At 50.9% G+C, this 24,897-nt stretch overlaps 1 protein-coding gene across 1 annotated transcript; it reads left to right on the forward strand.

Moving 5' to 3' along the window:
• Nucleotides 1–13,270: 13,270 nt before the first annotated feature.
• Nucleotides 13,271–14,161, forward strand: LOC128903385 (olfactory receptor 14A16-like; the record flags this gene model as incomplete). Its single annotated transcript, XM_054187402.1, has 1 exon — nucleotides 13,271–14,161. A coding segment is annotated over exon 1 (891 nt), but the record flags the coding sequence as incomplete, so codon positions are not given.
• Nucleotides 14,162–24,897: the final 10,736 nt, after the last annotated feature.

A 24,897-nucleotide genomic window follows, 5' to 3' on the forward strand; every position in this document is an offset into this window, starting at 1 on the left:
TTGGCCCATAAAGATGAGGGTTTAGACACTTACAGTGCAACCTGGACCCTAAAAACGACTGGCTGGATCGTCAAGACCATGCTTTGGAGCCTGAAAATGAGGCTTTGGACACTTAAGATGCAGCTTTGGACTCTGAAAAGGAGCTTTTGCAAACTGAAACGGAGCCTTTGGACCATGAAAATGGTGCTTTAGAGCCTACCATGAGGCTTTGGAAGCCCAAACTAAGACTTTGGAAAATAAAAATGAGGCTTTGGACACTGTAACTGTAACTATGGACCGTACAGCAAGGCTTCATGCCTGAGAAAATGAGGGTTTACACCCTGAAAATGAAACTGGTGGCTCTAAAAAAAAGCTATGGTCATTAAAGACGGGTTGTAACCCTCAAAATGAGGGTTTTGACCCTATACCAAGGGCTCGGGGTGGGCATCGAGAGGCAGCCAGAGGGCTCTGGGCTGCAGCAAAGGGCACATCTAGAGCCCAGGGCCGCACCAAGGGGCAAGCAGAGGGCCTTAGGAAGCACGCAAAGAGAAATGGAGGTCCTTGGGAGGCACCCAAAGGCCATTTGTTGGCCCCTCAGCTGCCCCGAAAGGCCCACACACTGGTCCGGGGGGGACAGGGGAAGGAAACAGGCCTTGAGAAGACAAGAGGAGGGGTCCCGTGGCAAAGACAACAAGCTGAAGCCCATCCATTGGCAGGACACCAAAAGGCCCAGCGAGGGCCCTGGGTGGGAACCCAAAGGCCCATCAGGGCTCTTGAGGGGACCAGAGGATAAAGGCACAGAAGAAGGCGCAGCCTTCAGCAGCACCTGCAGATGGGACTCGCCTACGGCATGAGTAGAGCTTTGCAGGGCTGGACCAGCCCCTCAGAGAGCCCAGCCGCAAAGCTTCCTACACAAGGCTAAAACCTTGGCTGCTTTTCTCTTCCCTACTTCACATTCCCTGTAAAACTGGGTCTTAGCCTGACCAGGGCTGTAGGAGGGAGGAAGACGAGGGAAAACGTTGCAGGGAAAATGCCCAGACACGGTGTGGCCTGGCGTGACTCCTGTAGGTACAAGCAAGCCCTTGGGAGCGTCCTGGTTTGAGGTAAAGCAGAACCAATTTTGTGTTCAGTAATTTTACTCTGCAGCTAAGCCTCTTCTAACCAACTGAACTCTCTGACATTAACAGCGTATTGTCCAGACGCTGTTCGCTCCCAGAGTGATAAGACCTGGTTGTTTCTAATTTATGCCAAGGAACGGTGTGCAGAGAGGCTCCTGCTCATCCTTATTGCTGTCACAGCCAAGCTCAGCTCACTGTGTTATTGCCCCGTTGGAGGGGGGGAAGCGGAGAAGTGTAGAGGGGCGGCACCTGCGGGGAGGAGGGGACAGGACGGGGGATCCCAAACTGACCCACGGGGTATTCCATCCCACCTGCCCCACGCTCAGTATAAAAGCTGAGGGATCACATGGGGCAGTCTCTTCTTTCGACGGCCGACGTCCCAGGAGGACTCTGTCAGTTCACCTGACTTTAATCCTGAACCGTGCATTCCCAAACCCAGATCGGGAATCCAGCTCCCGTCCATCGCTGAGTCCAGTCTGGGACTTTCCCAGTGCCTGCCGGTGACGTGATCGTCATCCTGGGAGTCTGATACAGTTTTGTGCATATCGTATAGATTTCAATAGTTTCTTTTTATTTTATTATTCATATTTTATTAAAGTAGTTAGTTGCTTCTGTGACTCCAGAGGTGTAATGCCGGGACTGCTGAAGGCCTTCTGTTGGCTGGGGAGCATCTCGCTCAGTGCCTCAGGGGAGGGGTGGGAGGAGAGTCCGTGAGCTCTCCTCTTTGATTTCTCCTGCTTCCTCTGAAGGTGGGGCTGTTGGAGGGAGGCTGAGAGGTGGCAAGACCTTCCTTGGTTGAAGCTTCTCTGAATTCTGCTCTGACATCCTTTCTTCCTCTGACTTCTTCTTCAAGGTTTCCAGAACTTCAGGGTCAATGGTTTTGGCATACCCGACCGATTCTGCACGCAGCTGCTGAATTCTGGAGATGGATTTTTGCGTGCTCTCCTTGGCAGTCTCACGACTCACTCGGGAGATATCAACAGCCTTTTGCAGTGGCTGCAAGATGAGCAGCTTTGCCCAAGAAGAAGAAGTGTCCAAAGGATCTGCCCCTCTGGCACTGGCAACCGAGCTTCCGCTGACCTCATCGGGAGCCCTCCTTAAGACATGGACGGACTGGTCCAGCGCCTTCACCTGCTCCAGCACTTCCTCGACCATGGTCTCGGCCTTCTCTTCAACCTCCTGGTCTTCGTCCAGCGTAGCCTGCAGCAGCGTAGGCTGGATGCTTTTAGGCACTTCTTCTTTGGCCTTCTTCTTCGGCACACTTTGGAGACTAGAATGTTGCAGGTTGTTGCAGGGGATGGAAGGCCGGCAGCATTTACTGGGCCCCCTGCTAATGAGAACTGGGCTAATCAAAGACTGCCTTGAAGAGAAAACCAACCCACGAATGGCCAAGCACCGGCACTGTCAGGTTCAGGGACGCTGCATCTTTGGATGCAGAAGTCTTTGGATGAAAACCAGAGGTTTTCAACCAGACGCGAAACCAGCACCATGAACCATGCGGCCATTTAGTGCAGCTCACAGGTTCGTGCTAAATGTGCGAGTCCACGCGCAGAAGTGGCCACTGAGAGTGCCCAGGCACACTTTTGTGTCAGAAGGGGCTAGTGCCTCCTGTCCGAGATACACGGGAAGGAAAGCGCCCACTTCTTGGTCTCTGACAGCCACCTTCAAACGACAACAGGACACACACCAGCCAGGCACCACTTCCTCAGCAACCAAGCACGGCTCACAAGCCCCGAGGAGCTGCATCTGTGTGTGTGGCAGCACCCTCTCCCAAGGCCCGGGTACCAAGGCACTAGCGCACAGCGGAGGCGGCCCCCAGACCGACCCCCACCTCTGTACACCCTCCTTTCAGGGAGTTGCAGAGAGCGAGAAGGTCTCCCCTCAGCCTCCTTGTCTCCAGGCTAAACAGCCCCAGCTCCCTCAGCTGCTCCTCATCAGACTTGTTCTCCAGACTCCTCACCAGCTTCATTGCTCTTCTCTGGACCTGCTCCAGCCCCTCAGTGTCTTTTTTGTGGTGAGGGGCGCAAAACTGGACACAGCACTCGAGCTGGGGCCTCACCAGTGCCCAGTACAGGGGGACGGTCACTTCTCTAGTCCTGCTGGCCACACTGTTCCTGATACAGGTCAGAACGCTGTTAGTCCAACCTGGCCTTGCGTCCCGGGATTCTGGGTTTGTTGGGTTGGAGTTTGGGGTGGATTTGGGGTTTTTTGATTTGGCTTTTGGATTGGATGTTGAGTTTCCTGGACTGGATTCTTTTTGTTGGACATTTCCTGTTGGATTTTTGGGGTTGTTTTTTTTATTTATTTAAGTTGTTTTTTGGGGTTCACGTTTTGGGGTTGGATTTTGGGTTTAATTATGGGTTGGTCGGTTGGAATTTTGGGGTTTGATTTTTACCCCTGTGCGGGCGTGTCAGGCAGCCATTGTGACATGAGGGCAGCAGGCCAGCGCTGAGTGTCTGGCGGTGGTGGCATGGCAACCGCTGATGTGCTGCCCGCAGTGGTGGGGCTGCCATCGGCAGGGACATGTTCAAGCAGGTCAGGTTCCTCCAATGCCATCCAAGCTGGCCTTGAGCCCTGGGATTTTGGGTCGTTTAGGTTGGATTTGGCGTTTTTTGCGGGTTTTTTTAGGGTTGGATTTTTTATGTTGGATTTTTTGGTTGAGTTTTCCATTGAGTATTTGGGTTTTTTGGGGTTGGATTTTTTAGATTGGATTTTGTATGGTTTTTTTGTTGTTGTTGTTGTATTTGGGGTTGGATTTGGGGTTTTTCGGGTTGGATTTTTAAGGTTAGATTTTTTCTGTTAACCGAGCTGAATTTTGGGTTGGATTTTGGGTTGGGTTTTTCATTTTTTTCGGGTTGGATTTTTCGGGGTAGAAATTTTGGGTTGGATTTTTTCGGATTGGATTTTTTGGGGTGGATTGTTGTTTTTTTTCAGTTAGATGTTGGGTCATATTTTGGGTTTTTTGGGTTTGATTTTTCGGGTTAGAAATTTCAAGTGGGTTGGGTTGAATTTAATGTTGGGTTTTTTGGGGTTGGATTTTTCTGGGTTCAGGTTTTGGATTTTTTTGGGTTTGAATTTTTGCGTTGGATTTTGGGTTGGATTTTTGGGGTTAGATTTTCACCCCTGCACGGGCGTGTCAGGCAGCCATTGTGACATGAGGGCGGCAGGGCCAGCGCTGATTGTCTGGTGGTGGCATGGCAACTGCTGATGTGCTGCCCGCAGTGGTGGGGCTGCCATCGGCAGGGACATGTTCAAGCAGGTCAGGTTCCTCCAACGCCGTCCAAGCTGGCCTTGAGCCCTGGGATTTTGGGTGGGTTGGGTTGGATGTTGGGGTGGATTTTGTTTTGTTGGGTTGAATTTTGGATTGGATTTTGGATTTTTTTGGGTTGGATGTTTGGGCTTGGGTTTTTTGGGCTTGGATTTTTTGGGGTGGATTTGGGTTTTTTTCAGTTAGATTTTGGGTTGGATTTTGGGTTTTGGGGTTGGATTTTTGGGGTTGGACTTTTTGGATTGGATTTTTGCAGTTGGTTGGGTTGAATTTTGGGTTGGGTTTTTTGGGGATTGGGTTGTTTGGAGTTGGGTTTTGGACTTTTTTGGGTTTGATTTTTTGGGTTGGATTTTGGGGTTGGGTTTTTTGGGTTTGATTTTTACCCCTGCATGGGTGTGTCAGGCAGCCATTGTGACATGACAGTGACAGGGCCAGCGCTGAGTGTCTGGCGGTGGTGGCATGGCAACCGCTGATGTGCTGCCCGCAGTGGTGGGTCTGCCATCGGCAGGGACATGTTCAAGCAGGTCAGGTTCCTCCAACGCCGTCCAAGCTGGCCTTGAGCCCTGGGATTTTGGGTCGGTTGGGTTTGAAGTTGGAGTGGGTTTTTTTTTAATGGTTGGATTTTGGCTTGGATTTTGGAATTTTTGGGCTTTACCTTTTTTGGCTTGGATTTTTTGGGCTTGGATTTTTTGGGGTGGATTTTATGTTTTTTGAGTGATATTTTGGGTTGCATTTTGGGTTTTTCAGGTTGGATTTTTGGGGTTTGGTTTTTCAGGTTGGATTTTTCGGGTTGGATTTTTCGGGTTGTTTGGGTTGAATTTTGGGTTGGGTTTTTTTGTTTGGGTTTTTTGGGATTGGGTTTTTGGGGGTTCGGTTTATGGTTTTTTGATTAGATTTTGGGTTTTGGGGACTCAATTTTTGGGGTTGGGCTTTTTGAACCCTGGGATTTTTAGTTGTTTGGAGTGGATTTTGGGGTGGGTTTGGTTGGGTTTTTTTGGGTTGGGGGTGTTTGGGTTGGGTTTTTCTTTTTGGGCTAGATTTGTTGGGGTTGGATTTTTGGACTGGGCTGTCCCCAGGGCCCTCCATCCCCCATGCGTTTAAACTTGGCTGTCTGATACCAACCAAATCCCTTTGATTTGGCTGAAAATAAAAGTATTCCAGTGCTTGACAAACCTTTCAGTGAAGAAATGTTTTTCCTACTATCCAATCTAAATCTTCCCTGGCACAACTCCTGGCCATTTCCTCTTGTCATGTAACTCGTTACTTGGGAGAAGACACCAGCAGCCACCTCACCACTTCCAAGCCTGTAGTGCTGCATTGGGTTTTCGTGACCCAAGTGTAGGACCCGGCACTTGGCTGTGTTGAACCTCAGGCCACTGGCCTCTGCCCATCGATCCAGCCTGTCCAGATCCCTCTGCAAAGCCTTTCTACCCTCAAGCAGGTCGACACTGCCAACCAACTTGGTGTCGTCTGCAACCTTATTGAGGGTGCACTCGATCCCCTCATCCAGATCATTGATAAAGACATTAAAAGGAACTGGCCCCAGTTGTAGGCCCTGGGGAAAACCACTTGTGACCAGCTGCCACCTGCATTAAACTTTGTTCACCACCACTTTGGCCACTCTTTGGCTCAGCCATACAGCCAGGTTTTCACCTGGCATAGAGTACTCCCGTCCAAGCCACGGGCAGCCAGTTTCTCAGGGAGAATGCTTTGGGAAATGCTGTCAAAGGCGTTTCTAAAGTCCAGGTAAAGAACATCCACAGCCTTTCCCTCATCCACTAAGTGGGTCACCTTCTCATAGAAGGAGATCAGGTTTGTCAAGCAGGACCTGACTTTCATGAACCCATGCTGACTGGGCCTGATCACCTGGTTGTCCTCCTGTGCCACATGATGGCACTCAGGATGATCTGTTCCATGATCTTCCCCACACCGAGGTCAGACTGACAGGGCGGTAGTTCCCAGGATCCTCCTTCTGGCCGTTTATGTTGATGGGTGTCACCTTTACTAACCTCCACTTAACTGGCACCTCCCCGCTTTGCCAGGACTGCTGAAAAATGATGGAAAGCGGCTTGGTGAGCATCTCCGACAGCTCCCTCAGTACCTGTGGGTGGAACCCATCTGGCCCCATAGATTTGTGTATGTCTAAGTGCTGTAGCAGGTCCCTCACTATTCCCTTTGGATTATGGGGGCTTCATGCTGCTCCCCATCCCTGTCTTCCCGCTCAGGGGCTGAGTACCCAGAGAACTGCTGGTCTTACTACTAAAGACGGAGGCAAAGAAGGTATTAAGTACCTCAGCCTCTTCCTCATCCATTTTCACTATGTTTTCCGCCATATCCAATAAAGGATGGGGATTCTCCTTAGCTCTCTTTGTGTTTCTAATGTAATCATAGAAACATGTTTTAGTGTCTGTTATGACATTAGCCAGACAAAGACCTAGTTGGGCATTGGCCTTTCTAATTTTTTCCCTGCATAACCTCACAATATCCTTGTAGTTCTCCTGAGTTGCCTCCCCCTTCTTCAAAATGTCATAATCTCCTTTTTTCCCCTGAGTTTGAGACAAAGCTCTCTGTTCGGCCAGGCCAGTCTTCTTTGTCAGCTTGTGTTTAGGCACATGGGGATGGCCTGATCCTGCGCCTTTAAAAGTTCCTTCTTGAAAAACGTCCTGCCTTCCTGGACTTCTTTTGCCCTTCAGGACTGCCTCCCAGGGGACTCTGTCAACCAGGCCTCTCAAAAGGGCAAACTAAGATAACCAGGTCCGAAGCCCAGAGAGTTATTGCCATTAGGCACCTCCTGATGGTGGAGGGAGGGGAAGCCCAAAAGAAGGAACTCCGTGACACTGGTATGGTTCAATAGTTTGCATCCAAGCTGCAGTGTTCAAGGGCAGATGGTCAGTGGAGGAAACAATGCTTCAGGAGGTTAAAAGATGATGAGACAGAGCGAAAGAACGTAGAAGGACGAGAAAAGAGGTTCATGGGGACATTCGGGCACAGGCTGGAAGGAAAACAGAAGATAGGAGAGGAGAATCATCTGAGAGCAAGAAGACATCTTTTGATGTATAGAGAACAATCTTGCTAAGTGAGTCAGAGTAGGACTGCACTATAAAATGTATGCCAGTTATTGGATTCGAGCTCTTTACCCAAGAGCCTCTTTACAGTCGATGGAGAAAAAAATTGGTGTTTCTCAGTCGTTCTTACTCTAGTCTATTTAAATATATCTTTTAGGATGGGCTAAAAGGAATTCTACTGAAAGATAAAACACCTCAGCAAAGTAGCTTTAACCTTTGTCTCCTAACCTTAGGAGAGAAACAGAGAAAGCAGCGTGGAGATGGTGACAAATGAGGAGAGATGTGGGAAGTAAAGGTAAGCAGGACAGCCAGAGAAAAGGGGAAGGTTTGGTTTTCAGGGAAAACCAGAGCCAAAGAGGGCAAAGAGGAAAAGCCTGTGTTAAAACTATTCTCTTTTCAGGACTGTCTTTCCATCCATGCTTGAACTTTGCCAGGTAGAACAGAAAGCTTTGTAAACAGACTCCTCCTCAGTCACTGACCACTTTCTCGCTGAAAACCAGTTTTGGTAAATCATTCTGGCAGTGAGGGGGAAAAACAAAAGACGATTTCAAAAGCAACACAAAAGAGGGGAAGAACCAAAAGTGATGGCAGGGAGGAAGGCCCCTCCTGTGCAAACCAGGGATGAGAACAGCTGTTTCCAGCTTGTGTGCATGCCTCAGCCTGGCAAATGGGGAATGCCCACGGCTTGGGGTAGCCGTGCCCAAGGAGCTGACCTTGCTTGCACAGGGAGAGAGCAGTGTAGGGGCAGCAGTGAGGGACTTAAAGGCAGAAAGAAGAAAGGAAATATCAGGGGGTGTCATGCAACAGTGGGCTAAGTTGAGTTTTGATCCTGAGGCAGAAGAAGAAGGGGGATGTGCTGTTTGGTGCTGGGATGTGGAGCGACATACGGGATTCCAGGAACTCTGGGGCTTGGAAATCTTGCGCAATAAGTGAGCATTAGCAAGGCTTTGGAAGAAACCGAATGGGTTGTGGGGAGCTCACAGGCACTGGCAAATCCTCAGAAACCCACAGCTTGGTGTTGGAAGCAAGGGAGCAGACCCAGGCACAGGAGAGTGTAGCTGTGTTTTGGGGATGGCCAAGGGCCTTGGTGGGGCTTTGACACCCCAAGAGAACGGAGACCCTTGTCTGCTCAGCTGTGGCTTTTGTCTCTTCCACTGAGCTCAATGAGAGGACACCAAGTCCTTACAGCTCCAGCGCCTTGTTGCCTCCTCACCCACCCTCCCCAGAGCCTGGGAGGTTCCTACTGCTGACCTGCACCTGGCACCTCATCACTGCCACATCACCCAAACAGAGCCCAGAGCATCTCAAGAGGCAATGGACATCCCTCCCCAGGGGATGGGAGTCCAGGCTTGGCCGTCCTGTTTGGTGAAGCACATCAAGGCCTTTCACAGTGATTTCCACATTTAAATTTCTTCCCGGCCCATGTGTCTCCGACTTCCTGCTTCACCACACCACAGGGACAGGAACTTTGTCTGCTCCTTCCCTGCATGGTCTGTGCAGTGAGGGACTTCAGCAGGGTCTGATAACACCCTCAGAAAGCTGGAGGTTTGCTGCTTTTACTTCTCAAGAGGACTAGTCAATCTTTCAGGATCTGCACTTCAGGAACTCGGCACCAGAGCGCTCCTTACCACAAAAGACACATGAAGGCGCCAAGTCTGGGCATAAGTTTCCTTTAGTCTTCAGCTCTTCTCTGGCTCATTAGAGAGATTTCAGGAGTGCAGTCAAAATGAAAAGATGTCCAAGCAAAGAGGCCAAGTCAATTTAACGCTTGATTTTGAAGAGCCAGTTCTGCATTAATCCCAACACATTTGGCTTACAGAAATGTCTTCGGGAAGAGTCTGCCCCATCTAGACCCATGTGGATGGACTGGCACAGCCACCCCCAGCAGGCGGAATCCCCATCTCCTAGGCTGAGGCACGCAGTCAAGATGCAAACCTCTGCAGTGCCCACTTGTTACAGGCCTCCAGGCGGAGTGTGACTCATTCCACATGACCCTCTGAGCCTCTGTCAGCTCATTGTGCTTCCTCCACCCATCCCTGCAACTCTCAAGCCTCTGGGAGCTTTGGCTTTGGCATCCTCCCGACATCCTGGGGCCAGGTTTCTAAATGCCTCCTCTGCAGCTTCCCCGCCTTCCACCTCCTGTGTGCTGCCTTTTTGCCCTGCAGCCCAGTCCGTTTATACCAGCAGCCTCCTGAGAGAAGTGTTTCTCTTCATGGTATTCCAAGACATCATTCCTGTGCTTGGAGGAGGCTGTGCTGTAATGCCTATACGATTTCCCGAGCTCCTTCACCCTTCAAAGCTGCTTGCCATGGCACCGCTTGTATCAGTCCCCCGAGTACATCAAAGTCTTCTCCTCTGGAGCCACCCACGTGTGTTCCTCTGCTGGCCTTCCTCACTCCTCTTTGGCATCTGGGACCCCGCTATTTCCTGGTCACTCCAGCAAGGCTGACACTAATTGTCACATCCCTGACCAGTGCTTCCTTGTTGGCCAGGACCAGGTCTAGGTGAGCATCGTCCTTCCTGGCCCAGCAGGCAGCTCTGCTAAGAAGTCGTCTCATGATGCTCCAGGCTGGTGGCACCTTGTTTCTCTGCCTGGCCAGTGAATGCCTGGGCAATTACTGTTCCCCATAGGAATCTCCTCATTTACCTGGAGACTTCTTCGTGTTCCTATTTAAGACTTGCTCTACCAAGGCCTGGGAGACCTCACTGGTGGTAACTGAGGCAAAGAGGACATTGAATATCTCGGATCTACCTACACCTACTCCTACTAAATTCAGCACTGCTCCTACATTATTCCCTTTTCTTCGTTTAACTGTTCCCGAATTACCAAAGATCCTCTTGGTGCCCTGGAATTCCTATTTGAGATTCAGTTGAGTTTCGATATGCACCACTGCTGGATCTGGAAGATGCTGCCCTGGAGGACAAGATGTATCCAGGCACACTGTGAAATCTATTGGTCTTTTCATTGATTGTATCATCAGGGCAGTGAGTAAAGATCCCCGTGTGATGTCCTCCATGTCCATGCAATGCCTGCAGCTGTTGTGTGGAGAAGGGACAGACCTCGCCTCTCTGATGACTGATGACTGAATGCATCAGTCAACGGCACAAAAGCACCAAATAGAACGCTCTAGCATGCCATGTGGGGCATCTGTGATGCATCCGCACTGAAAGGGAATTGATTTCCTGTAGGTCCTGTGTGGTCCATGCCAGCCCTGGCACCTCATGTAGCTCTGTGGGCCTGGATTTGAACGTTATATTGAGTTGCTGCCCTGAATTCTGTTAGGCAAAGTGGGGCTGAACATGGCACAAATGCCATTAGAGTCACTGGAGATCTGGAAAATTGAGCTGATGGAAGAGAGAGAGACCAAGCTCTCCCTGTGTCCCAGGACTGCGGTTGTTCATATGAATACCCCTAAAGACTGCCATGAACATACAAGTAGGAGAAGATTCTTTTGGCCTTTATTTGGGCCTCAGCTGTCATTTCACTTGGCCAAAGGAATTTCCCACAAGGCTCATTCAGGGTCCCTGAGACATTGCCCTGTCTCTATGAACAGCTCCAGTAGAGCCTGCAGTTATCAGCACACACCTTTGACCATCCCTGAAACCTTCAATGTCACCAGGCATTGCGTCCTGCTCTCCATCTCCATTGATGAGCACAGGAGCTGAGACAAGGAGTTCACGTGCATGTGCGTATTTTATGCACACCTGAACACCTACGGCAAGAGGAATCCCACCTCCTGTGGGTTTGTGGCAGGCATGGAAGGCAGTTGTGTCTCCTTCAAATGCCAGGAATTGAAACGCAGGATGAGATGAACCACAGATTCAGCTGAATCCCTTCCCTCAGCAGGGGTAAGGCAGATGACTGCCTGTCACTGTCTGGGAACACTTTCTAATAATAAGAGCAAAAAAGGCGATATTTCGATGTAACTTTGAGAGGAGAATTAAAAGTTCTGGAAAGAAGTGTCTCTGCCCAGCTGAGGGAGGGAACATCAGTGGTGACTTCATCCTGTTTCCCAGCAGGTTCCCCTGGAGCCCCAGGGACACCTGGAGGGAGCCCCGAGGGGGCAGAGAAAGGGCTGCCTTGGGCTGGTCCTCTGCTGCTGAGCTGGGCTGGGCTCCTGGCATGGAGGGAGCTGATGGCAAGCGGGCAGCGCTGCAGAGAGACAGCTCTGCCCAGGAGCAGCTCCTCTGCCAAGCGCAGCAGGGCTGAGGGCACTGCCTGCAGGCACCCGAGAGGAGCCAGGCACAGAGAGGATAAAGGCAGCTGGGAGTGGGAGGAGAGTTCTGAGCTCGTTCTCTCCTGGCTTCTCTGGTGTGGAGAAGGAGGCCGTGCTTCCGAGCAGGGATGCCCTGCTGCACCATGGCAGCGACAATGAAGGAGGGCTGCCTTCTGCGAGGGACTGTGGCAGGGTTTTGAAGACAGGTGGGTGTGCAGGCAGGGGTGCCCAGGGCTGTCCTTGAGAGCAGGGTCCCTGCAGCCCAGGGCTCTGTGTGCCGGGGCAGGGACTCTGCTGCTTGCCAGGGTCAGCTCTCAGCCTGCCCAAGGAGTTCCCCCCCGAGCGTCTGTGGGGAGAAGCTGTGGGGAAAAGGAGAGACTCCCCTCAGGGCAGGGTCCTTTGGCTCTTTTTCGAGTGTGTGCTGTGTGGGTCAGGGCTGCCCACAGCTGCAGATCTCCCCCAGAGCACTGGCAGAGGCAGCATTTACAGAGGAAAGGCAAGGCAGGGGCTGCCTGGAAGATGAAGACATTGCAGGGTCTGTGCTCTCAGCTGTCTCCTGAGGGAAAGGAGCTGTCACTGTTCCACTGAGGGATCAGCAGATCTGCCAGAAAGCTCACAAAGTGCCTTCAGCCCCTCCTCTCCCTACACACAGCACCAGCAGCACCTTTGCTTCCAGCATCAGGCTTTCTCTCCTCTCCTCCTGAGGAGCCACAAAGAGGGAGATGGCCCTGGGCAGTGCCCTGCTGCCAGGAGGGGTCTGCAGGGCAGAGCTGAGCCCCCAGCGGGTGGGATGGGCTGTGGGAGCAGGGACAGGGAGGAGACGTGGGCACAGAGCAGCAGCTCCTGGCAGGGGCAGCTCCAGGCAGCAGAGACATGGGCAAGGGCTGGGGGAAACTGCCAGCACGCACTGGGGAGGGGGGGCTCAGGCATCTCTCTGTTGGTCCTTCACTGGAGACGTCTTCTGGGCATTCTCTGCTGGGCAATGAGCTGACTCTCTCCTCAGAACATCTCATTTCTTGGACCCCAGACTCTCTGCTTTGCCTGTCCTGCTGGGCTTGCCAGCTGCCCCCAGAAAGGCAGAGCTCTCCTGTGGGATCCTAGGGAGGGCTGAGCCTTTCCCTGGGGGTCGGGCACTCTCCTCGCAGAGTCCTTTGATTGTCTCTGTGAGGGGTTGTGTCCTGCTCTCTCCATCACAGCTTTAACTCTGGTTTGGGAAAGAGAAGAATTTGTGTATTTGTCCTTTCAAACAGTGCTCTGCTGTTCCCTCATGAGTTCAGTTATTTCTGGGTTTTTTTAAGAGGGATTTGTGTGTGAAGTCATCTTCAAGGCAGCACAAGCAGAAGCACAGGGCAGATGGAGAAAAGACTGATGGACACTGCAGCTCTCCTGGCTTTGCACTAAACCACAGAGATTAGAACCCTGTGTTCTGTCCTTTCTCAAGACTCCGCATTTTCAGTCATAAAAATGAGGATTTCTTCCCCTAAAAAGAACAGTTACCAGATGTGATGGTAGAAAATCAAAACCACACAGAAAAGGAGACCGTCTTTGCTATAAGGCGTCTGTCCTAATTTTTTCCTGTTGTTTTTTTCCTTTGGACAAGGCCCCCATGCCAAGAAAGAGCAAATGTCCAACAGCAGCTCCATCACCCAGTTCCTCCTCCTGGCATTCGCAGACACACGGGAGCTGCAGCTCTTGCACTTCGGGCTCTTCCTGGGCATCTACCTGGCTGCCCTCCTGGCCAACGGCCTGATCATCACCACCATCGCCTGTGACCACCGCCTCCACACCCCCATGTACTTCTTCCTCCTCAGCCTCTCTGTTCTTGACCTGGGCTCCATCTCCACCACTGTTCCCAAATCCATGGCCAATTCCCTGTGGGACACCAGGGCCATCTCCTACTGGGGATGTGCTGCACAGGTTTTTTCTTTCTTATTCAGTGCTGCAGCAGAGTTTTCCCTTCTCACTGTCATGGCCTATGACCGCTATGTGGCCATCTGCAAACCCCTGCACTACGGGACCCTCCTGGGCAGCAGAGCTTGTGTCCACATGGCAGCAGCTGCCTGGGGCAGTGGGTTTCTCTATGCTCTCCTGCACACGGCCAATACATTTTCCCTGCCCCTCTGCCAGGGCAATGCCCTGGACCAGTTCTTCTGTGAAATCCCCCAGATCCTCAAGCTCTCCTGCTCACACTCAGACTCCCTCAGGGAAGTTGGGCTTATTGTTGTTAGTGTCTGTTTAGCATTTGGTTGTTTTGTGTTCATCGTGCTGTCCTACATGCAGATCTTCAGGGCCGTGCTGAGGATCCCCTCTGAGCAGGGACGGCACAAAGCCTTTTCCACGTGCCTCCCTCACCTGGCCGTGGTCTCCCTCTTTATCAGCACTGGCATTTTTGCCTACCTGAAGCCCCCCTCCATCTCTTCCCATGTTCTAGACCTCGTGATGGCTGTGCTGTACTCAGTGGTGCCTCCAGCAGTGAACCCCCTCATCTACAGCATGAGGAACCAGGAGCTCAAGGATGCCCTGTGGAAACTGATGACCAGATGATTTTCAGAAGCAATAAACTTCTTCAGTCTTCTTTTGGAAACCACTCAGAATGTAACTTGTTACAGGGGAAGCCCATCTTCTGTAGCTTGTGTTAATTTTGGTTTGAGTTTGTGATTTTGGCATTGGTTTTCTTTGTATAATGCTGTCCACAAAGAAGTGTCATCATTTTTGCTGTTTGTAATTATGCATCTACCTTAATTTGTGAATCCCACAGACATTGTAAAAGAGGACCAGTGCTCTCTGTGTCTTTAAACAAAAGAAAGAATCTTCTAGCGACTTGTTTGCCCAAGATCCTTCCTTTGGGACCTGCTCTGGAGCTGCAGGGCTGTGCCTGTGAGCAGAGGTGGAGGGGAAAGGGTCTCAGCACAGCAGCACTGTCAGGGAGCACCAGCCTTGCTCTTTTCAGACTTATTCTCTTTCTGTTTCCACACTCTCCTGCTGAGCGCAGGTGTTGCTGTAAGGACTGAGTGCTCTGGCAGCTCATACTCCTGCTGTGTGCAGTCCTGTCCCCACAGGCAGGGACAGGCACTGGGCGCTTCTCCGGCAGAGCTGGCCTCCCCAACAGCTCCTCCGTCACACCGTGGCATTGCCGCAGGGCGGTGCCTGAAGGCTCAGGCCTTCTTCCAAAGTTGCTCTCAAGGAAATGCCCAGGAAAGCGCCCCACAATCGAAAACACCTGTGTGTAGCTTAACTGTGTGAGTGTGCAGGCTGGGACAAGCAGCAGGTCCCTCACCCAGCCAGGGCTCCTGGGAAAGACAGGAAGGGCCAGCAGAGCAGGTTCTTCTCTGTCCCTGGCTGTGATGGACACTAGGGGTAAGATGCCCTACGGTAATGCTTACAACTTATCCAGTAACAACCACCACTGGCCTCTCGCCCCAGCTTGGGGAGGTTGGTTGGTCTTCTGAAGAAGTCCATGTTTGTATTGTAGGAACCAGATGCAAGCATGCACATCGTGTGCGTGGGGTGAGATGAACCCGAGTAAGCCCAAACACCATCAGCTATTCCCAGGGGTTCAATGAAGGCCTGTGGGGCAGACAGTGTCTGGAGGTGACTTCACTTGGAGAGTAACGTCCCCTGGGAAACCCCCTGAATGCAGCACTGGGATGGGCTTCCTTGACCCCAGGTCCCTGTGTCCATTCCTCACGCCGTGGGGCATCTCAGAGAGGTGCCGAGCAGGGAGACACAGCACGGGGCTGAGGTGCTGCCGGCCTCTGGGAGTGGCAACAGGAGGCCATGGAGTCTGCTGCAGGCCTTCATGCAGTGCGAGCACTGCTCAGCGATAGCCAAAACATTCTCTCAATCGCGGCAGAATATCCCATTGGTCAATTCAGTAAAGCTGTCCCATCTATGGCCCATCCCAACCACTTGCCCACCCCGAGTGTACTACCTTTAGAGGAGGTTGGAGGGACAGCCTTCATGCAGTGCGAGCACTGCTCAGCGATAGCCAAAACACTGGTGCGGGATCAACACCATTCTAGGCACGAGTAGGAAGCACAGCAGGGTATGGCTGCTATGGGGAAAGTTAACTCCATCCCAGCCAGACCCGGTACAAGGGTGTTCAGGGGTCTCTTCCAACCTGAACCATTCTAGGGTTCAATGGATCTCTCCTTGGAGAGCTCTTTGAAGACAGAATAGAGAGAGGAAGAAGAAGAAACAGAGCGGCAGAAGTAGAGATGCAAAATGCACCATTCTAAATATAGAAGTTCCTCTGAGGAACATTTCTCCCCTCAAAATATTGGTAGGAAATCTGTGAGATAAAGTTGATGAAAGAAGCTCCCTTTTTTCTGCTCAGGGACTGGGCCACAAGGAGGGTGATGGGTGGGTATGGACTCATAGAATCACAGACTCATAGAAAGATAGAATGTATTGGGTTGGAAAGGACCTTGAAAGGTTATCTAGTCCAAGCCCCCTGCAGTGAGCAGGGACATCTTCAACTAGATCAGGTTCCTTAGAGCCTCATCAAGCCTGGCCTTGAATGTCTCCAGGGATGGGGCCTCCACCCCCTCTCTGGGCAACCTGGGCCAGTGTCTCACCACCCTCAGTGGAAAGAACTTCTTCCTAATGTCTAATCTAAACCTGCCCTGCTCTAGTTTAAAACCATTGCCCCTCATCCTATGGCTACATGCCCTTGCAAATGTCGAGCCATTGACCACTACCCTCTGGATGCCATCATCCAACCAATTCCACATCCACTGAACAGTCCATCCATTCAATCCATATCTCTCCAATTTAGAGAGAAGGATGTTGTGGGGGACCGTTTCAAAGGCCCTACGAAGCCCCGATATACAACATCTGTAGCTCTTCCGCTGTCGACTGATGTGGTCACTCCATTGTAGAAGGCCACTAGATTGGTCAGGCAGGGCTTGCCCTTGGTGACGCCATGCTGGCTGTCTCGAATCGCCTTGCTGTCCTCCATGTGCCTTAGCATAGCCTCTAGGAGGATCTGTTCCATGATCTTGCCAGGCACAGAGGTGAGGCTGACAGGGCCGTAGTTCGCAGGGTCCTCCTTTCTACCCTTTTTAAAAATGGATCTCATGGTAACAGCATCAGAAAAAAAAAATCCAATCAAAACAAAACAGAAAAAAAAACCACCACAAATTTGAACATCGTGGGAGCACAACTGGGATGGACAGACTAGCACACTGATATCACCCTCAGGGACTGAGTAGCTGCCTTCTGCTTCCTCATCATCTGGAGGCACTACAGTGTGTCACCCAAGTCAGACCCTTGGGTCAGATGAACCATTTTTCAGTTCTGATAGACTATACTCATTATTTCTCCATCGACTCTGACAAGAGCCGAGTTACCCAGATATCCAGGCTGTGGATGGCATATTTCTCATGCAGTGACCGCTTGGAGTAGCTCTACTGACCTCTCTCCATATTTGCCATTCTACAGCTTTGAGAGGAGGAAATCACCCTGCAGCGCCTGGCCCTGGCCATGGCTACTCCAAGCCATAGCACTGATTCCTCACAGCCTTTCTGACTTTGGTCTTTCGGTCCTGGTGCGAGATGATATTATTGTCTTAATCCTGAATTTGTTGGGTAACCCAAAAGGGCAGACTGGAGGCTGTTGGGTTATATGTAGGGCTTCAGAGAAATCAGGGAGTGCATTAACCTCATGCAAGGGCAGGAGATACTTCCCGCTGGAAGGGGTTATTTGTGCTATTGGCCACACAGCCACCCAAGGCAGCTGGGGTAAGAATCACTCAACCAGGTTTTAGGCATTGGGGTGAAATGAATCTGCACAAATACAGAGATTTGCAGTGTAGTGACACGACGCCGTCCTTTTTTCCTTCTCATGCACGCAGCTCAAATACAAGCTTTGTCTCCAGGCCCCTTCTGGATGTGAACCATCATGCAGACAGAACAAACAGTGTGAGCTCAGCCTCTCGGGGCAAACTTTGTCTAACATGGGGATAACGTGGGGCACAGGCACAGATTTGAACGCAGAGAAGTGGAGGTGCGGAGAAGCCTTTTCTGTTGCTGCGCCGTTGAGGTAAACCCAGATTGAACAGGTTTCTTTTCTTCTTCCCTGGGTTTTTGGGGTTTGTTTTTTATTCCCCTTCCATGAGTTTAGCAGTTTCCCTTTGAGCAGCTAAATCTCATTTTTCAGTTTCTCCACTTTTTAAAGACATAGCTGAGTCATGACTGACATCTCATGATGGATGAGGGAAATGTCTCAGCCTGCAACTGGAAATAGGTGAAGTTGTGAGGAGATAAATGTGTTGCTTCAGACAACAACTGGTATGAATACAGCAAAAAAAGAGAGTGAAGGTGAATAAGCAGGAAAAAAAGGAAACCTGCCCAGCCCATAGAGCTCTGCAGAAGGGGGCTGGAGCTGTACATAACATGAGGTGATACAAGTGGGATCACAACTCAGAAAAAATTTTTCAGCAAGGCTGTGTGAGAGAGGACCCTGACTTCACCCAGTAAACAAGACACTCCACAGTGTGCAGAAGTGATGGGAAGAAAGGTCTTGGGGTAAAAGCATGAGAAACAAAGGGAGAGATTTGGGTTGCAGAGATTTGAAGTAGTCCTGTCCAGGTCTGAGAAGGCTGAGTTTCAGAGACAAGGGAAAATAGAGAAACTCTCAAGAATGTTTTGGAATTTGTGGTACTATCACTAACAACAGAGAGGACGTTGCTGCAAGGCAACTCTTATTCTTCATGATGATGCACTAAAGCTCTTTTATTTCCTTCCTGACAGTTACTGTTACTTGTCAAAGTAGCTGTAATTTTCGGTAATTAGCCTGTGGCACGAAGTTCTCAGGACAGTGGTTTTGCTCTCGCTGCTATCTCTTTGTCAACATTTAAAGATGACACCTCGTAGACAGAATTGCCCTGAATTCATGCCCGCTTCGTGTATTTTCTCCCTGGTTCCAGTAAGAGGTGGAGGGTGGGAATAGGGAAGTTGGTCCAGGCCAAGGTACAGATCCCAGATTTCTGGAAAGGCACAAAGGCAGGCAAATTTTTCATGTGGTGGTGTGACCGGCATCCACTGCTCCTGACCCCTGGAGTACCCTGACACAACACCGTGACCTGCATTTCCAGTCTGCTGAGTCCGAACTGTGCAGCAGAGACCCTAGAAGCTCTGAACTGCCTTCGTCTGCCCTGCGTTTCAGCACGTCAAATGAAAGTAACTGAGTCAAAGAGTTGGTTTTGAGCTTCTTCACAGCCTAAAGCACCGCTTGGATAAGGAGGCTGGCCAGGAAATGTAAATAATCAAAGGTAGGATGAGACACCTACAGAGCACAAGACAATGCCAACCTGAATTGTCCCAGGAGCTGAAGAAAACCTCGCCTGTAGCTGACTCTCTTCTCCTGGGGCACACTGCAAGGCACAGGCTCATGGAAGGGTTTTTGGGAAAGGGGTTGATGGGGAAGCCTCTGGTCCAGCCTCTCACCCAAAGGTAGGGTTGTCAATCCCCGGGTCAGGTTGGGTGACATTCTGGGGAGCTGAAAACCTCCAAAGATGGAGATAACAGAGAGTCGATGGGTGTCCTGCTGCAGGGCAATGTCCGCCTAGTCCGTGTTTCCTAATGCTCAGTATAAATCTCCATGGAGGATGCTTGCCGCTGTTGTCTCTGCCAAACATCCTGGAGGTGGATTGTCTCCACCTTCATCTCTCCAGGAAGATGGCACCTGCTCTTAGACTGCCCTGTGCCTCCCCTTCAGCAGACTGAAGAGGCCCAGTTGTCTCAGCCTCTCCACACAGCTCATGTGCTTCAGGCCCCTAACCCCATCCTCACAGACTTCCTCTGGACTTTCTCCAGTTTCTCCATCCTCCTTTCACAATGGGATCCATATATGGCATCCACCATAACTCCCACACCCTTCTCCCCAGGACACTCCTCAGCCCGTCGGGTCACAGCCTGTCCCAGTGCACGGGCTTTGTTCTGCCCCCAGTGCACACCTTGCCCCCTTTGCCTTATGAAACTTCACTTCAGGAGGTTTCGTTTGGCCAAGTCCCCAAGTGCGTCGAGGTCCCTCTGGACTGAAAGGCCAAATCATCAGCATTTAAGGTTTGATGGACAGTGCCTCAAACCAGATAAGCATATGGGGAATTGCAGGATGCTACAGGTCATGAAAGAGAATGATTTGCTTTCTGGATTTGCCACCCAAGTTTGAAAATCAGCACACCAACCATCTCAGATATACCCCAAGGTTGTAACAAAATGAAAAGCGTGGCCAAGGGGGAATGGATGGACAGGGAAACCGTTCATTTTGGAGGGTAGTTGGATAAAAAAAGAGAAGCAATTGTCGTTTCAAGGAATGAAAAGGTCAGGACTGTTTGGGGGCACCTCTGAAGCACCCTGGCACCTGATGTGAATTACTTCTGTGGTCAGAGACAACCTAAGAGCTTTCCCTAATTTGAAGAAATGAAGGGGAAGAAAGGACAGTCATATTTAGGCTGGAAGGGACGTTGGGAGGTGTCTCAAGCAGCCTCCTGCAGGGCCAGATGAGATTACCGAGGGCTTTCTCCAAACACATCCTGGTCACTTGCTAGAAGAGATCCAGTGCACGCTCCCTGGGAAACAGCTTCCAGCACTTGACTATCCTTATGCTGGAGAAGTTTCTCCCTGTATCTGCCCTGACCCTCTTGTTTGTCATCCCATTGCCTCTTGTCTTTGTGTCTTGTACCATGGACATGAGGCTGACTCAGTCTTCAGAATGAAAAGTCTGGGAAGATCATGGAACAGATCCTCCTAGAAGCTATGCTGCGGCATATGGAAGACATGGAGGTGATTTGAGACAGCCAGCATGGCTTCACCAGGCTCATGTCCTGCCTGACCAACCTAGTGGCTTTCTACAACGGCGTGACTGCATGAGTGGACAAGGGGGGAGCTATGGATATCATCTCTCTGGACTTCTGCAAGGCCTTTGACACGGTCCCACACAACATCCTTCTCTCTAAGTTGGAGAGATATGGATTTGATGGGTGGACTGTTCGGTGGATAAGGAACTGGCTGGATGGTCGCATCCAGAGGGTAGAGTGGTCAATGGCTCGATGTCCAGATGGAGAGGGGTGGCAAGCAGTGTCCCTCAGGGATCCGTACTGGGACCGGTGCTGTTCAACATCTTCATCAATGGCATAGACAGTGGGATCAAATGCACCCTCAGCAGGTTTGCTGATGACACCAAGCTGAGTGGTGCGGTTGGCATGCCAGAGGGACAGGATATCATCCAGAGGGACCTGGCGAGCTAGAGAGGTGGGCCTGAGCAAACTTACGAAGTTCAACAAGGCCAAGTGCAAAGTCCTGCATTTGGGTCGGGACAACCCTCGTTATCAATACAGGCTGGGGGATGACTTGATAGAGAGCAGCCCTGTGGAAAAGGACTTGGGGGTCCTGGTGGATGAAAAGCTGGACATGAGCCAACAATGTGCGCTTGCAGCCCAGAAGGCCAATCGTGTCTTGGGCTGCATCAAAAGAAGCATGGCCAGCAGATCCAGAGAGGGGATTCTCCCCCTCTACTCTGCTCTCATGAGACCCCACCTGGAGTACTGTGTCCAGCTCTGGAGCCCCCAGCACAAGAGGGACATGGACTTGTTGGAGCAGGTCCAGAGAAAGGCCACGAAGATGATCCGAGGGCTGGAGCACCTCTCCTACGAAGAGAGGCTGAGAGAGTTGGGGTTGTTCAGCCTGGAGAAGAGAAGGCTCCGGGGAGACCTTATAGCAGCTTTCCAGAACCTGAAGGGGGCCTATCAGAAAGCTGGGGAGGGGCTGTTTGCAAGGGCATGTAGCGATAGGATGAGGGGCAATGGGTTAAACTAGAGCAGGGTAGGTTTAGATTAGACATTAGGAAGAAGTTCTTTCCACTGAGGGTGGTGAGACACTGGCACAGGTTGCCCAGAGAGGGGGTGGAGGCCCCATCCCTGGAGATATTCAAGGCCTAGGCTTGATGAGGCTCTAAGCAACCTGCTCTGGTTGAAGATATCCCTGCTTACTGCAAGGGGGTTGGACTGGATAACCTTTCAAGGTCCCTTCCAACCTAACAGATTCTATGATTCTATCATTCTAAGAGCTGGACATGGATGTGAAAACCATCAGCAACCAGCCCTAGCTATTGTGATCATGACCTTGTTAGGTCACCTCCCAAAGGGAAGGAGAAAGTTTATTCTCCTGCCAGATGCCAGACCTCACAGGACCAGACTTTGGCCTAGTCTTGCGACTTTTTAGGGGGGAGCCCGTGTGAGCAGCACAGAAGGGCAGCAGAGCCTGGTACAGCAGTTCTTCAAGTATGAGAGTGTGCAGAACCATCATCAGGGCAACAGGCAGAGCTATCAGGAGAGAAGCTTGGGGAAACAGGAAAGTCACGGGGAAGCTCCATAGAAGAAAGGAAACATGCAAGACGTGGATGCAAGGATTTAAAAAAACCAAAACCAACACAACACAACACCAAAAAAAGGGAGGAATTCAGAAATAGAGTTGGATTTAGGAAAGCCAGAGCTCACACAGAGCTAGAACACTTGCAAAGGAGTTCAAGGGTACAGGGGAATAGTCACCGGCATAGGACAGTGTAGGGCAGCCTCTGGTGGGATCCCACTCTCCTTTCGGGGGAGGGGGCTTTGGGGGGGCCCTTTGTGGGGGCTGGGATTGCCCAGATCCTTGTGTATTTTACTGTGGCTAACTTATCTTCAATTGAGGTGCCTGAGAAGACACCAGGTCACTACAGCTCCAGGGCTTTCTTGCCTCTTCACCCACCCACTCACTGCCTAGAGCCTAGGAGGACTCCTACCGCTGTCCTGCACTCGGCATCGCACACCCCCACACCTCCCTGCCCCCAGGAGCAGCCCTGAGCATCCCATGAGGGAAAGGATCCCCATTGCTGGGGGATGGCCATCAGCGCTTGAACATCCTGCTTGATGGAACACATCAGGGGCTTTCACAAGAACCTCCAGATTTGATTTTCAACCTGTAACCAATGCCCCTGACTTCCTGCGTCACCAGCCACAGGTTCCCTTCCAGCGAGGTTCCCTTTCCTGGTCATTCCCTCCATGGTCTCTCTCCACTGATTAGCCTCGCTGGGGCCCAGTAGCACCCTCAGAAACTTGGAGATTTGCTGCTGACTTCTACTTCTCCAGAGGCTTGGGCTTTCAGGATCTGCAGTTCAGGAACTTGGCACCAGAGGGCTCATTAACATGCAAAACTCACCCACAAGCCAAGCCTGTAGGCATGATTTTCTTGACTCTTTAGTTGTTTTCTGGTTAATCAGAGAAATTTCAGAAGTTAAAATGTTGCAGTAATAGAAAACAATAAGAAAGGTTTTTCCTTTTGCTCCAGTTTTCTTCATTTCTTTTCTTACACATTAAGTGATAGCGGCAATCTCCAAATGGTATTGAAAGCCGTCATCTCCAATGGAGGCTGAAGATACAGACAAGTAAAGACCCCAAATGTCAGACGCTCTATGGGCAGTCCTTGTCCCAACCCACATTTCTCTCTTCAGCCACCTGGGACGACAGCAGCCTTGTTCAAGTCCGAGTTTTCTCCACTGCAGTCTGTAGCTCCATCTTTCACTCCATCAGCACTGGTATCCACAAGTTTTATGAAAACCAGTGCCAGCCTTGGCTGTCGCGACCATGAAATAGTGGGGTCTCACCTCCCAAGGAGAAGGAGAATAGAAGAATGCAGATGACAGACCTCAGAGGAGCAGACTTTGGCCTAGTCTTCTGACTTTTTTGGGGGAGCCCATGTGAGCAGCACAGAAGGGCAGCAGAGGGTCTGCAGTACAGTGGTCTGCAAGGACAGTGTCTTTCAAGTGCGAGAGTGTGGTCATACCCATAGTCAGGACAACAAGCAGAGCTACCAGAAGAAGAGCTGGGGGAAACCAGACACTCATGGGGAAGCCCCAGAGAAAAAAGGAAGCATGAAGAGGTGGATGCCAGGATGAAAACAAAGGAGGAATTGAGGAATATGGTTGGTTTTGGAAAACCAAAGCTCCCGTAGAGTTGACACTTGCAAGGGATTTGAGGGGCACAACAATGAGCAGTTACTCCTTCAGGAACAGCTAAAGAATAAACAAAGATAATGTGTGGTCACGGCTGAATTTGCAGAGAGTAGGTGTAGATAGGTGCGAGGTACTCTTGGCCTGCGTCTTCACCAGCAAGGTCTCCCAGGTCTGTGTGCCTAAGAGGCAGAACCCCATGCGAAATCTAGCAGGGGATGCAGATCAAGTCAGGGGCTACATGGGTAAGGTCAACCTTTGGTCGTCCATTGGACCAGACAGGATGAATCCAAGGATGTTGAGAGACCAGGCTGATGTCAGAGCAGGGCTGCTCTGATCCATTTTGGATCACTTTGCGTGGCTGGGCAGCAGCTCTGTGGAAATGGCCCTGGCGCTCCTTGAGTTTTATCAGGCCAAACAAGAGCCAGCAGCAAAGGCCGCCAACAGCATCTGAGGCTGTATGAGCAGGAGCACAGCCAGGAGAAGTGATTGTCCTGCTCTGCTCAGCAACTTTTACACCACACCCTGACCAGTGACAGTGAGACAGGGGCAAACAGGAGCCAGCTCACTGGAGGGCCACTAAGGTGGTAGCCCTTCCGTTGTCCTTCAAGTGTTTGTGTGATTTCCCTAACAACAGCAGCATATACCACAACAAAAAAACATTAAAGCAACAACATCATTGATCGGCCTAAATATCAATACCTGCCCTGGAGCAGTCTACATCTGTGGTAGCCCCTCTGGGCAATGACAGTGGAATCAAAGAATCAGCATCGCAGAACAGTAGGGGTTGGAAGGTTTGAAGAGGTAAGGTCTGTTCAGAGGATGTTTAGACTTCTGTGACACTGACTGTGAAAACATTCATGAGAGGCCTTTACCCTATTTACAGCCACTAACCTGAAGCCCTACCACCACCTCTAAGTGAAGGTAGTAGGGTAGCAAACACCGAGGGAAATGGGCAAGACAAATTGTAGCCGGGCTGAGTAGAGAGGAAGGATCACCTCCACCGACCTGCTGGCAGTGCTCTTCCTAGTGCAGCCCAGAAAGCCATTGGCCACCTTTGCTGCAGAGGTGCAAAGCCTGGACAAGAGAAGGCTTTGGGGAGACCTAATATCAGCCTTCCCACATCTTCTTGGCTAGCATCAAGAAAATGCAGACGGGCTCTTCAGTATTGTGCATGATGGGAGGATGAGGGCCAATGGCATCAGCTGAAACAAATGAGCAAAACATCCTCCCTGCCAAGACTGGCAAACACTGGAGGAGAG

Source organism: Rissa tridactyla, unplaced genomic scaffold (assembly GCF_028500815.1).
Source record: "Rissa tridactyla isolate bRisTri1 unplaced genomic scaffold, bRisTri1.patW.cur.20221130 scaffold_29, whole genome shotgun sequence".
NCBI lineage: Eukaryota > Metazoa > Chordata > Aves > Charadriiformes > Laridae > Rissa > Rissa tridactyla.